The 14,443-nt window shown below is 41.0% G+C and overlaps 1 protein-coding gene across 2 annotated transcripts; it reads left to right on the forward strand.

Annotated features, from left to right (window-relative positions):
• The first annotated feature begins 148 nt into the window (after positions 1-148).
• On the forward strand, positions 149-12,331 carry LOC112220136 (interleukin-31 receptor subunit alpha). Of its 2 annotated transcripts, XM_024381796.2 has the most exons (15): positions 149-472; positions 1,390-1,674; positions 1,791-1,905; positions 2,172-2,344; positions 4,605-4,732; positions 4,886-5,048; positions 5,864-5,946; positions 8,211-8,418; positions 8,819-8,986; positions 9,720-9,818; positions 9,970-10,113; positions 10,205-10,345; positions 10,720-10,804; positions 10,989-11,070; positions 11,552-12,331. In XM_024381796.2, exons 1-15 carry the CDS (start codon positions 385-387, stop codon positions 12,101-12,103), a joined length of 2,514 nt encoding a protein of 837 aa, XP_024237564.2. In that variant the 5' UTR covers positions 149-384; the 3' UTR covers positions 12,104-12,331. The 2 variants fall into 2 exon arrangements, with proteins under 2 accessions (XP_024237564.2, XP_024237565.2); XM_024381797.2 differs by lacking the exon at positions 1,390-1,674.
• Positions 12,332-14,443: the final 2,112 nt, after the last annotated feature.

A 14,443-nucleotide genomic window follows, 5' to 3' on the forward strand; every position in this document is an offset into this window, starting at 1 on the left:
TCTTGGTCGTCGTGCCTTCAATTCACAACCCCTAACTTCCCACAGGACATCTGAGTATATGTTTATAATGGAGTACCGAATTTAACGTTTCAAACTTAACCAGTAGCCGCGGTTTAAAACAATTAGGCCACTCGGAAATCTGACTTCGGTGCTTTTTAAACAACTGAACTCCGAATAAACGCACTCCGAATGGAAAATAAATCTGAAGTCAACCAACTGACCTTTTGCTAGATGAGACGTCATGATGTTTCCTAGTTGTAGGTGCGGCATTAATAACCGTTTGTGCTATTAAACCCGTTGCTTATAAATACGACTCAGTTTAGCTGTAGTGATATTGTTTCGCCACTTACTGGAGAGGGAATTTTATTGCTTGAAAGACATGACATGCCATTCTTATCTGCCAAGCGTCTGAGAAGGATGGCAACGCCTCTAGTCCTGTCAATCTTTCTTCTGCTCCCAGTAATTTCTGAAGGTGAGTTCCTATGTGATAGTAATGTATTAAAGGGACAATCTGACATTTTTGACTTTCATTGATTATTGAAAATACGGGGGGGAAAAATAACGGAACATCCTCTTCCGTGATAGACTGACCAGGTGAAGGCTATAAACCCAAAATTGACGACACCTGTTAATGCCATTTAAATTAATATCGATGCAGGGAAGGAGATGGGTTAAAGAAGGATTTTAAAGCCTTGAGACATGGATTGTGTGTGTGCGACATTCAGAGAATGAATGGGTAAGCATTATTTTGTGTCTGAACCAGACGCACGCAGTGTGTGTATCAAGAATGGTCCACCACTCAAAGGACCTCCAGCCAATTTAACTGTGTGACGTATTGGAGTCAACACGGGCCGGCATCCCTGTGACACACTTTTGACAAATTCCATGCCCTGACGAATTGAGGTTGTCCTGGGCCAAAGGGATGCAATTTATTATTAGGAACATGTTCCTAATGTTTTGTACAGTGTATGAGCTTAGTTAAATTCTTATACCATATCAGAACCCAAACATATGGTTGTTTAACTCCAATGTTCGTGAACAATGCAATTGTAATCAAACACTATGTAGCATCAAAACATGGTCAATACTGTAATTGTTATATTGTAGATCGTCAGTCCCTACATCCATAGCCCTGTCTGCATTTGAATGGTCACAGATCTCCAGCCCCATCCCTCAGCTGTTTACCAGAATAGAAGCGAAATTACGACTTTGTTTGAAATGCATATTGAGTGGTTAGAAGTTGGCGGTCATCGCTCATTCTCTATGTACTTTTCTGTGCTGAATGTTGGTCTTAGTGCAGGCTTTTGTACTGTTATCTCCGCACTGTCATCTCTCAAGTTCTTTGCCATGGTTTGTTTATTACAAAGTTTCACATTTTGTTATCAACAGGACAATATGGACATAGATGTGAAGTTATCCCAAAAGACCCATACATTGAATTTGGCTCCAATATTAAGATTAAATTCAAGAAGACATGCAACAAGACAATCTCAGACAGCCACGGCAAAATCTATTGGACGATCAACAACAAGAGCATAGATGAAAGCCTCTATGAAACCAACACCACCTTTGCTGCGGTGACCATCTACAATCTATCCCTTCCAAAAGCAATAGTACAATGTCACAGCCATTTAACTCAGCAAGTCTTGGGTGGTACCATCATACAAACATACTGTACGTACCTACTTATATTGTTGGTGTGCGTTACTTTCAATACGTCAACGTTATCATGGCATCTGGGGAATGAATTTTACGAGAGAATAAATCATGTCCTTTAATTTTTTCAACAGGGAAACCCAGAAACATATCGTGTGTCACGTATATCTCACAACAAGATTTTACATGTCGCTGGGAGCACAAGATCAAACCCACATCGAAAATAACATATACCGTTTATAGGAAATGGTGAGTTCTGACTCGAAACCTAGCTTCCTCTTAGTATAGCAACGTAGACTGCAAGATTCCCTTGTCATATGGAATAATGCACAAAAGGAGTGCGCTTATGTAGGGGATAAGGTGCCATTTGGGACGTAAAAAAGAGCCCTGCAGCTGAGATGCAATAATTTAATAACCAACGTATCGACAGACAAGCTGTCTTTGTCAGGGTATGTAACCAAATGTCTTCCTTTTGGGACGTAACCAACGTTTCTGTTTTGTCTCTTTTTGTGTAGGGAAAATAGCCAAGATGCATGGGAGAGTGATCATTGTAGTTCTGGAAGCATGTCATGCACTTTTAATAAGAGCCTGCCGATGCTTTCAAAGCTAAATTACATCACTGTGCGAGCTGAAAGCACAGTTTGGGAGACAATCTCGGACACACTGGAATTGGATCCTTGGGATACAAGTATGTAGTCAGAATGCACAGCTTTGACTCTGTGGAGCAGAGCATGTTTTATATACAGTACCAGTCTAAAGTTTGGACACACCTACTTATTCAAGGGTTTTTCTTATTTTTTAAAACTATTTTCTACATTGCAGAATAATAGTGAAGAAATAAACTATGAAGTAACACATGGAATCATGTAGTAAACCAAAAAGTATTAAATAAATCAAAATACATTTTAAATTATTCAAAGAAGCCACCCTTTGCCTTGATAACAGCTTTGCATACTCTTAGCATTCTCTTAACCAGCTTCACCTGGAATGCTTTTCCAACAGTCTTGAAGGAGTTCCCACAAATGCTGAGCAGTTGCTGCTTTTCCTTCAATCTGTGGTCCAACTCATCATACCAGTGGGTTGTGGAGGCCAGGTCATCTGATGCAGCACTCATCACTCTCCTTCTTGGTCAAATAGCCCTTACACAGCCTGGAGATAGTCCCACTAAGCGCAAACCAGATGGGATGGCGTATTGCTGCAGAATGCTGTAGTAGCCATGCTGGTTAAGTGTGCCTTGAATTCTAAATAAATCACAGACTGTGTCACCAGCAAAGCACCATCACACCTCCTCTTCCATGCTTCATGGTGGGAACCACACATACGTAGATCACCCGTTCACCTACTCTGCATCTCACAAACAAACGGAGGTTTGGACCAAAAATCTCAAAGTTGGACTCATCAGCCCAAAGGACAGATTTCCACCGCTCTAATGTCGATTGCTTGTGTTTCTTGGCCCCATAAGTCTCTTCTTCATATTGGTGTCCTTTAGTAGTGGTTTCTTTGCAGCAATTCGAGCATGAAGGCCTGATTCATGGTGTCCTTTAGTAGTGGTTTCTTTGCAGGAATTCGACCATGAAGGCCTGATTCACGCTGTCGCCTCTGAACAGATGATGTTATATGTGTCTATTACTTGAACTCTGTGAAGCATTTATTTTTGGTTGCAATTTCTGAGGCTGGTAACTCCAATGAACTTATCCTCTGTAGCAGAGGTAACTCTGGATCTTCCTTTCCTGTGGTGGTCCTCATGAGAGCTAGTTTCATCATAGCGCTTGATGGTTTTTATGACTGCAATTTGCAGAAACTTTCCAGATTCACTGACCTTCATGTCTTAAAGTAATGATGGACTGTTGTTTCTCTTTGCTTATTTGAGTGGTTGTTATCATTATATGGACTTGGTCTATTACCACATAGGGCTATTTTCTGTATATCTTGGCTCAAACGCGTTAAGAAGGAAAGAAATTCCACAACTTAACTTTTAAAAGGCACACCTGTTCATTGAAATGCATTTAAGGTGACTACCTCATGAAGCTGGTTGAGAGAATGCTAAGAGTGTGCAAAGCTGTCATCAAGGCAAAGGGTGGCTACTTTGAAGAATCTAAAATCTATTTTGATTTGTTGGATACCTTTTTTGGTTATTACATGATTCCATATGTGTTATTTCATAATTTTGATGTCTTCACTATTATTCTACAATGTAGAAAATAGTACAAATATGGAATGACTGGGTGTGTCCAAACTTTTGACTGGCACTGTAAGTTAGTTGTGTGTGTATACACCATTCAAAGCAAATTAAATGACCAGTCATACCAGTGGACAATTGGATTATTGTCCATCGTAAAGCTCAATATCCTTACACCAGTTTCTTGTTTATCTATTGTATTGTTTGTGTAATTGAGGTCTGACTTTAATCATCCAACCTGACATTACTCACCTAACCTGACATTACTCACCCAACCTGACATTACTCACCCAACCTGACATTACTCACCTAACCTGACATTACTCACCTAACCTGACATTACTCACCTAACCTCACCTAACCTGACATTACTCACCTAACCTGACATTACTCGCCCAACCTGACATGACTCGCCCAACCTGACATGACTCACCCAACCTGACATTACTCACCTAACCTGACATTACTCACCTAACCTGACATTACTCACCTAACCTGACATTACTCACCTAACCTGACATTACTCACCTAACCTGACATTACTCACCTAACCTGACATTACTCACCTAATCTGACATTACTCACCTAACCTGACATTACTCACCTAACCTGACATTACTCACCTAACCTGACATTACTCACCTAACCTGACATTACTCACCTAATCTGACATTACTCACCTAACCTGACATTACTCACCTAACCTGACATTACTCACCTAACCTGACATTACTCACCTAATCTGACATTACTGACCCTGTTTTTCAAGTGAAAATAGACCCTCCAAAGAATGTGCGGGTGGTTCCTCTCCCTGCTCATCTAAGGGTTGAATGGGAAAGACCAGGAGGCACAGACTTTCTTGACCAGGTCATACACTGTCAAGTCAAATATGCCAAGGTACACCGCTCATTTATTCAATGTTACGTTGTCTGTGATTTGTTTGTTGCTTAGTGCAATGTGCTATTTTCCCGGACTAGTCGGAAGTTAACATGACTGTTTGTTTTTTTTGCCTCTCATATCTTTGTTTCTTCTCCCTGTGTAAATGTCCAGCATGTAATGGATACATCTATGAACACAGTGGCCAAGACAGCCTCTGTCACTTCTGTTGAAGTGGAGTCATGCACCAACCATACAGTGTCTGTCCGCTGTGCTTTAGACAAGGCCCCCTGGAGTGAATGGAGCAGGCAGGTGACAGTACTGTCCTCTCTCAACGGTAAGAAAACATAAAGCCCCAGTAAATCACAATCGCTATTCAGGTTTTCAGGAGAAGTTTTTAATTTTTTAAAAATCTACCCTTTCAGAAGGCATGTTTGAGATGATAGGTGTATGTCTCAGAGTACTGATCTAGGATCAGCTCCCCCTTGTCCATGTAATCTTATTAATTATGCTCTAAAAGGCTAAATGTGATCTAGGATCAGCTCTCCAACTCTGAGAGGCTTTGATGTCTCTGTCGTCTGTTTTGTTTTTCACTGTTAACATTTTGAGGTTGTTGTAGACATGAATTTGAATGCACATATTTTGCTGTGCTTGAAGAATGAGTCGTTAGACCTTGATTGAATAGTACGCACTGTCTGTGTGTTTGTCATGCACCCTTATCAAACGTTATCATGTAAAAAATAAAAAAAATTGCTGTAAGCTTCCTCACATTATAATCTGGCATGGTTTGATAGAGATAAGCAATGTGGCTGAAACAATTTCACCAACCCAGTTGTCTCATTCAATGAGAAATAATAGGAAGGATGCATTTTGAAAGGATTTTAAACAGTGCTGTGGTCTGAGTCTAGTTGGTGGCGTAGGGTTTGTGAAATGGATTGTGGTGAGAAACATTGTGAACTAATCACCCATCACCGTTTTCTGGAACACATCAGTCAGCCACAGTATGCTTTCAGTTTGTCTTAATATTGAATGTTACGTTTCAGTCTTAGTATTGAATGTTACTACACATTCTCCGACAGTACATCACAAAATGACGTGTTTATTATAACTAGGCTAAACTCTGTCGAAACTCTATTATTTCTATATCAACAGTGAGCACAGTGCAGTTGGACCTGTGGAGGAAGATGGATGCACCAGACAACACTGGGACTAGAACAGTGCACCTGATGTGGAAGGTAGGAAGCTTATGTATGGCACTTTACATAATCAACATTATAAACTGGGTGGTTCGAGCCCTAAATGCTGATCGGGTGTCAGCCGTAGTATATTTAAGCAATAAGGCACGAGAGGGTGTGGTATATGGCCAATATTCCACGGCTAAGGGCTGTTCACAGGCACGACACAAGGCGGAGTGCTAGGACACAGCCCTTAGTCGTGGTATATTGGCTCTATATCACAAACCCCAGTGGTGCCTTATTGCTATTATAAACTGGTTACCAACATAATTAGTTATATTAGTGATATACCACAGCCCCTCTGACCTTATTGCTTAAATAGGCATTGTTCTGGTTCAGTATTGGTTAGTCACTACCAAGGGTCTCCAGCTCTGGTCCTGGGTAGCTACAGTGTACCCGGGCTGTTGTTCCAGCCCACCACCAACACATCTGATTCTACAAATAAATATATCCTTGAAACCTTGAAGCAGGTGTGTTAGTGGTGGGTTGAAACTACAACCTCCTCGCCCAGTATCTCCCCAGCACCACAGTTGGAGACCCTTGGTCTAAAGCCTTTCAAAGATGTATAACTCTACCAAAAGATTCCTGCCTCAAAACTAGGGTTGCAAAACTACCGGCAATTTACAAAAAGTTTACGATTTTTTGTTGTTGTAATTTTGGTAATTAACAGATCATCTGTGGTAATCTAGGTATGGTACCTTTGGTAATTAACAGATCATCTGTGGTAATCTAGGTATGGTACCTTTGGTAATTAACAGATCATCTGTGGTAATCTAGGTATGGTACCTTTGGTAATTAACAGATCAAATCTAGGTATGGTACCTTTGGTAATTAACAGATCATCTGTGGTAATCTAGGTATGGTACCTTTGGTAATTAACAGATCATCTGTGGTAATCTAGGTATGGTACCTTTGGTAATTAACAGATCATCTGTGGTAATCTAGGTATGGTACCTTTGGTAATTAACAGATCATCTGTGGTAATCTAGGTATGGTACCTTTGGTAATTAACAGATCATCTGTGGTAATCTAGGTATGGTACCTTTGGTAATTAACAGATCATCTGTGGTAATCTAGGTATGGTACCTTTGGTAATTAACAGATCATCTGTGGTAATCTAGGTATGGTACCTTTGGTAATTAACAGATCATCTGTGGTAATCTAGGTATGGTACCTTTGGTAATTTATACTTTAAATTATGTATTCATCTATAGTATACATTTTTTATATCTTGTGCATTGATTTCTAGTGGATAGACCATATGGTTCTAGAGGAAATAGCCTAATTAATGAAAAACGCATCTCATCAACATTAGCATTATTTTCAATTAACTCTGCAACTCTTCCAAATTGACTTTTTACATAATTGTCACCAGTTTGACACCAAAACACCAAAACAACAAAGACATACTACTTTTGTATTTTATTTATTTAACCTTTATTTAACTAGGTAAGTTTAATTAAGAACAAATTCATATTTACAATAAACAGTGTAAATAGTATAAACAAAGGATATCTCATGTTGAAACCCTCATATTTGGGCTCCCAAGTGGTGCAGTGGTCTAAGGCATCTCAGTGCAAGAGGTGTCACTACAGTCCCTGGTTAGAATCTAGGCTGAATCATAATTGGCCAAGTGTCTTCCGGGTTTGGCCAGAATTTGTTCTTAACTGACTTGCCTAGTTAAATGAAGGTTAAATGTAAGAGAAATGTAAAAATTAAACACCAATGGTATTCACCAAAGTGCCAGTGGTCATTACAGACAGCTGTGATAATCTGAAGTACCCAAAAAGGCCACTAGATGTCGTGTGCTAAATTCCTTGAGAAACAGGAAAAAGATGCAATCAGATGCAAATGTATTTTAAAGCTGAGCTTTCAGTCAACCTGATGAAGGTCGACTGACTGGAAGCTCAGCTACAATTAAATACATTTGCATCTGACAGGAAGCGTGCAGAGACTTTTTCCTGTTTCTCAAGTATTGCCTCCAGCACATTCACTAATCAGCTGTGGGTCTACGGTAGATTCTGCCTATTATCTACATGTGATAAATTCCATCAAATACTTTAACTTTACCAAAAGCCTAGTAGCTTACTGATTAACTTCGAATGGTACCAGTAATACCCCCCCCCACACACACTTTGTAACCCTACTAAGAAATATGAGTAAATCTCAAACCTTACTCAAAATATTCATTTTTTTTTCTAAATGGGGATGATTCTGACTGGGTGTGACATATTTTCTAATGTCCTCTTTTCTACTTTGTACAGAGCATCTCCCCTGCATGCAAGGCCATCGATGGATACAGGCTGACGTACATGGCTGATGAAAAGCACATGCCTGACAGACATTTGGACACCGTTGTGGATAAGGCTTCCATCACTGTGGACCAGCGGGCATACAGAGTCACTCTCGCTGCCTATCGCGGCGACACCACGTTTTCTGAACAGTCAATCTATGTACCGGCCGTGGGACAAAGTTAGTTGCTATATTTGACACATATTCAATATGATTTGCCAGTTATCCTATTTAATATCATGTGACTCATTGCAAAGCTATTAGCTAGCAGATATGAGTCATATCTATCATGATCCATTTATACTACCAGATAGATAGGTATATCACACTATCTCACTAGTCTTTATAATACAGACACTACTGCTACACTAAACTCAATGTTTCAACAAAAGCCTCTAACAATTTTAAACTACTAAACTTCTTCTACTTTCATTAAAATACTTATGGACAGTTGAAGAAAGGCACAGTTTTCCTGTAGAAAAAGTACCTGTCCTCGTTTGTTATTTACAGTGTTATTTAGAAGTGGTTTTAAGCCGCTGTGTACTACAGTGTCACATTCATATGAGTTTATGTGTGTCAGGTCTCCCCCAGGTTAGGGGCGCCCAGGCCTCTGCCCATGACGGTGACATCCAGGTCAGCTGGGTTGTTCCTCCTCTCTACCTTGTCCATGGCTACATCATAGACTGGACCACCGATGGAGATACATACACCTGGCTACAGAGCCAAGACACTCACATCACATTGACTGGTGAGCTGGGATTCTAAAGAACGGATGGACGGGTGGGTCGATGGACGGGCGGGTCGATGGACGGGCGGGTCGATGGACGGGCGGGTCGATGGACGGGCGGGTCGATGGACGGGCGGGTCGATGGACGGGCGGGTCGATGGACGGGCGGGTCGATGGACGGGTGGGTCGATGGATGGGTGGGTTGATGGGTGGATGTATAGTTGGATCCTGATTATGTTACTTTATGTAACTTTACATTGACATTGGAGTGCTTGACATGACTCGAGGTTTGAGTTTCATTTTCTACTGTGGTCATTAGGAATTATTTTAATTGTTTTGCTGTGGTTTCTCTATGGGTTTGAATAGACTCATAGAATGTGCATTAGAGGAAGATCCATTGAGCTTGTCGTTGATGTGGTGAAAGAAAAACAAAATGCTTTTAGATGGATCAAAAATCTAGTCAATCTTTATTGGTCGAGTACACAGAATTGCAGATGTTATCGCAGGCCCAGCGAAATGCTTGTAATTCTAGCTACAATTAGGTATTACACCTATCAATATTTTTGTTTTTATATGATGAGCCATGACTAGAATACATTATACACATATAAAGTGGGTAAAACAGTATGTAAACGTTATGAAATCAACTGGTAATATTGTGTGTTTACATCCCAGACCACTCCTCCTGTTATCCCAGTAAACAATTGGAGGAATCTACTTTGGGATGTTTTCATTTTCTCCCTCCCTCCCATAGGCCTGCAGCCTTTTAAACTATACAACATCACAGTAACTCCACTCTACGATGACCAGACAGGACTCGAAAAGGTCATTCAGATCTGCTCAGTACAAAGAGGTACCGTTCACATTTTCCTCTCTTTCTATTGGTCCTTTGGGGTAATGGCTATGTATCTTCATATTCTTATTTATTAAAATGATTTAAATGTTTTAATTGTATCTGTCCCAAATAAATGGGTTACTAAATCATATTTTCTTGATCGACTCAGCTCCAGGGAATATCTCCTCTGTCGATGTACACGTTCAAGACAAAAGTGCTCAGGTCAACTGGACTGCTGTGCCTCAGAGCCAATGTAGCGGTGATGTCGTCAACTACACTGTGTTCTACAAGACTGAAACACAACCAGAGCTGAGTAAGTCTCCTGAAACATTGTTTCAACATTGTTATAACGAAATGTCAACTGTACCGAGTGTCATTTCCTGTTGTTTTTCCTCCCCTCTCAGATGTGACAGTAAATAGCAGGAAACAGGGAGTGACTCTGGAGCCTCTCCAACCAGACACCAGATACAGTGTCCATGTTATGGCCAGAGCTGTTACTGGGGCAACCAATAGCAGCGTCATTCACTTCACAACGAGCAGATACGGTAAGGTCATGTCTGTAGGCTTCACCCAACATCTGATAGTATCTCATGGTAACACAGATTGACACTTTAAAAGTCTCTTTATGGTGCTACATATTCATTCCATGTATCCACTTTGAAGCACAGGGTTATAGTAGCAAATGTTCTAACCATAGAATTACAGTTACTAGAACGGACATTCAAGTCGATCTTCCGTGCAGGCTGGACCTGCGGCCATCTTGCGTGCACTCATCTGTACCAGTGGTTTTAATTCTGTGGTTTTCTGACATATTCTAACTAAGCATTTTGCCCCATGCATACACTCCTGCTCAATTGTCCAAAAACAGTGTTTGCTGTTGTATTCCTTCATCATAACGTCTCTGTGTCTGTCCCATCAGGCAGGACCTTCATCATAATGTCCTGTGTCTTCGGTGGTTTCGGCGTCATCATCGTCCTAGTCACTGGACTCTTCTGCGTCATTCAGTATGTTCTGCCGTAGATCTCAGAACATTTTTAAAGCTGCAGATGTTCTTCCCTGTATATGTAAATGGTTGTGTTCCAAATGGCTCCCTATTTAGTGCACTGCCCATCACTCACTTCAAGTCAATTATGTCAGACAAGTCAGATGATTGGATGTTCTATGTGACGTTGGTTAACTGATCCCTAGGTGGAAACGATTTAAGGGGAAGATAGTGCCCAACCCCGGTCTCAGCTCCCTGGAATTCTGGTCTTCACAGGATTGTCATAAGGTAAACATGATAATGACATGATAATCTTTTTATATTGTATCAATCAATCAAATGTATTTATAAAGCCCTTTTTACATCAGCTGATGTCACAAAGCGCTATACAGAAACACAGCCTAAAACCCCAAACACAAAACACATTCCATTTAGCCCTATCCTATAGTATAGACAATGGATACTGTATTGAACATGTCCTTCCATTTCACTCGTCTGAAGAAAAGGGATTTGATATACATTTCATTTGTTACATTTCAACACAAATCTTTCACTTTATGACTATTACTTATGGATTAAACTGTTCATGTTCCAATTGGCTCATTCAACCCCCTTCCTCTCTCCCCTGTAACTAGTCCCCATGTTCTCAGTCAACATACCTGGTGAAATAAATAAAATGTTGGTCTTCATGTTGGCTCAATAGGCTACAGTTTCCATCATCCCTACTGTCTTCACCATTCCTTTTTGGAAATATGTCCTCACCCCACAGATCCAACCCTTTAACAACCCGTCTGAACTCGAGACCTTCTGTGAGATGATCTACCCCTGTGAGGTGAACACCATAACGGACGACATCATGGGGTCAACCTCTACAGAAGACAGGGACATACAGGACATGGGCAAAGAGACAGTCTGTGACCAGACAGAGAGATGGAGCTCTGGCTTCGGTAGCAGGACCTTCTGTGACAGCCAACCCAGAGAGGAGAGCAGTAACCTGGGCCTGGCCCCAACCCTCCTCCCTTTACTGGCTCAACAAGACGGAGAAATCAACCTGCTGGAGTCAACTACCTCTGAGGACTCATCATCAGAGCCATCAGACCTCCAGGCCTCCGAGAGCTGTCCCGTCAACCCCTACAGGCTGCAGACGCCAGGGGAATGCCCTGTGAGGTTGGGGCTGGGGGGAGGCGAAGCGACGTCGGGCACCACAGAGGAGAGTAGGAGCCTGTTGAACACACAGCAGCATAGCAGCATAGCTCCTCTCACTGCGTATGTCACTCTGGACATGTTTGAACACAGGGTGAGGGAAAGCAAACGGACATGAACACACTTCCGAATCCAGTGGACTTCTCAGTCTTTCCTAGAGCCTTTTATTCATTCAGTTTTAATGTCTCATATAGGCTATTGTGTTTTTGTGTTAGTGGTACTTTGAAATATCCATTTTGTAATTATACTTGAGTGACAATTTGTACAGTATGTGTATTTGTAGATTGTAAAGGTGGATAGATATCAGTTCTTTGAATTTGACTCATAAATATCAATCTATACTGTTGTATGTGGTAGACTATATCTCATCAAATGTTTTAGTTTCTTGTCATTGAGAAGGACTGCTGTTGGTACAATTTAAGCGCTTCCCCTTTCCGTCCATTACCAGTATGCCATTTTGTTTGGGGGGAGGGGTGTTGCAGCACCACTTCCTAAAAACAGAAAGCAAGTGTGCCAAGATGGAAATACTTCAGTAACAGGGTCAAAGCAACGCTTCATGTCTCCGAGTTACTGGCTGGGTGGTAGCCTAGCGGTTAAGAAGTTGGGCAAATAACCAAAAGTGTACTGATTCAAATCCCAGAGCCGACTAGGTCAAAATCTGATGATGTGCCTTTGAGCAAGGCACTTAACCCTAATTGCTCCTGTAAGTTGTTCTGGATGAGAGCGTCTGTTAAATGACTCAAAAGTAGAATGTAAATGTTTGCGTCCCAAATGACACCCTATTCCATATAAAATACATTACTTTTGACTAGGGCTCGTAGGTCTCAGGTCAGAAGTAGTGCTCTATATAATTATTAGGGTGCAATTTGGGGGACACACAGTGACGAGAGAGACATTGAAGCCCATCCTTGATTTGACCCGGTACTGCTCTTTAAAATAATATCATTCACTGGGTCATGGGAAAGAAAAAACAAAATCACTCCAAGTCTATGATCTGCCCGATGACATTTTATTGAATAATAACTTATTTTTAAAAATAATGTTAGGAATGGGAGCCAAGCAAAATCACATGTTTAGTCTCTGACGGACTAATATATTCTGTTCTATTAATGTTGAACGTCTCACTGAATGTAAAGCACTCTTCACTTTGTAAAATGATGCAGACAGAAGAGGGAGGCATTTCATTTGTTTTTCATATCAATTTAACAAATTATACATGCACTTTTCAGTATACACTGAGTGTACAAAACATTAGGAACACCTTTCTAATATTGAGTTGCGCCCCCTTTTGCCCTCAGAACAGCCTCAGTTCCACAGGGATGCTGGCCCATGTTGACTCCAGTGCTTCCCACAGTTGTCAAGTTGGCTGGATGTCCTTTGGGTGGTGGACCATTCTTGATACACATGTTGAGTGTGAAAAACCCAGAACCGTTGCAGTTCTTGAGACAAACCAGTGTGCCTGGCACCTACTACCATACCCCGTTCAAAAGCACTTAACTCTTTTGTCTTGCCCATTCACCCTCTGAATGGTACACATACACAATCCATGTCTCAGGTGTCCCATGGCTTAAAAATCCTTCTTTAACCTGTCTCCTCTCCTTTATCTACACTGATTGAAGTGGGTTTAACAGGTAACATCAATAAGGGATCACAGCTTTCACCTCATCAGTCTATGTCATGGAAAGAACAGGTGTTCCTAATATTTTGTCCTCTGTGACAGGGCTCTAGTCAGAAGTAGTGCATTTATATAAGGATTAGGGTGCATTCTGGGACGTAGCCAGTGATTAGAGACATGACGCTCACCCTTGTTTTGACGCTATACTGTTCTTTACAACAAAAAAGATCATTCACTGAGTCCTCACTCCAAGTCTATGGTCTGCCTGATGACATTTTGTGGCATAACAAAATGTTATGTGACGGAGCGTAACAAAATCAGAATTTATGACTTATTAATATATTTGGTTTTATTCTATTAATGAAGTTGTTGAAAAAAAAAAGACCTCTAAAGATGCAGGTAACTGCCAAAATAAAGGAAACACTTCAGTAAATGAGGGATACAAAGCAGGTGCTTCCACACAGGTGCGGTTCCGGAATTAATCAATTAACATCCCATCACACTTAGGGTCATGAAATAAAAATGTCCAGTTTCCCATTATTTTGGCTACCATGGCTAGAAGAGATCTCAGAGGCTTTGAAAGAGGGGTCTCACAGGATTATAGGGGGTTAAAAGGTGTGCGTCTCAGTCACCACATTTCAACCCAATTAAACACCTCTGAGAGATTCTGGAGGTCCGCCTGAGACAGCGTTTTCCATCACCAACAAAACACTAAATTATGGAAATTCTCATATAACAATGGCGTCGTATCCCTCCAATAGAGTTCCAGACACTTGTATAATCTATGCCAAGACGCATTGAATCAGTTCTGGTTCGTGGTGGCGCAACGCCCTATTAAGACAC

This window comes from Oncorhynchus tshawytscha, linkage group LG20 (genome assembly GCF_018296145.1).
Source record: "Oncorhynchus tshawytscha isolate Ot180627B linkage group LG20, Otsh_v2.0, whole genome shotgun sequence".
NCBI lineage: Eukaryota > Metazoa > Chordata > Actinopteri > Salmoniformes > Salmonidae > Oncorhynchus > Oncorhynchus tshawytscha.

What these genes read in the sequence shown, in the direction of transcription:
- LOC112220136 (XM_024381796.2), top strand. Translation starts at nt 385, where the DNA reads ATGCCATTCTTATCTGCCAAGCGTCTGAGAAGGATGGCAACGCCTCTA. An exon ending in TATACCGTTTATAGGAAATG is followed by an intron (nt 1,906 to 2,171) that starts GTGAGTTCTGAC and finishes CTTTTTGTGTAG; the next exon opens with GGAAAATAGCCAAGATGCAT. An exon ending in CACTCACATCACATTGACTG is followed by an intron (nt 8,987 to 9,719) that starts GTGAGCTGGGAT and finishes TCCCTCCCATAG; the next exon opens with GCCTGCAGCCTTTTAAACTA.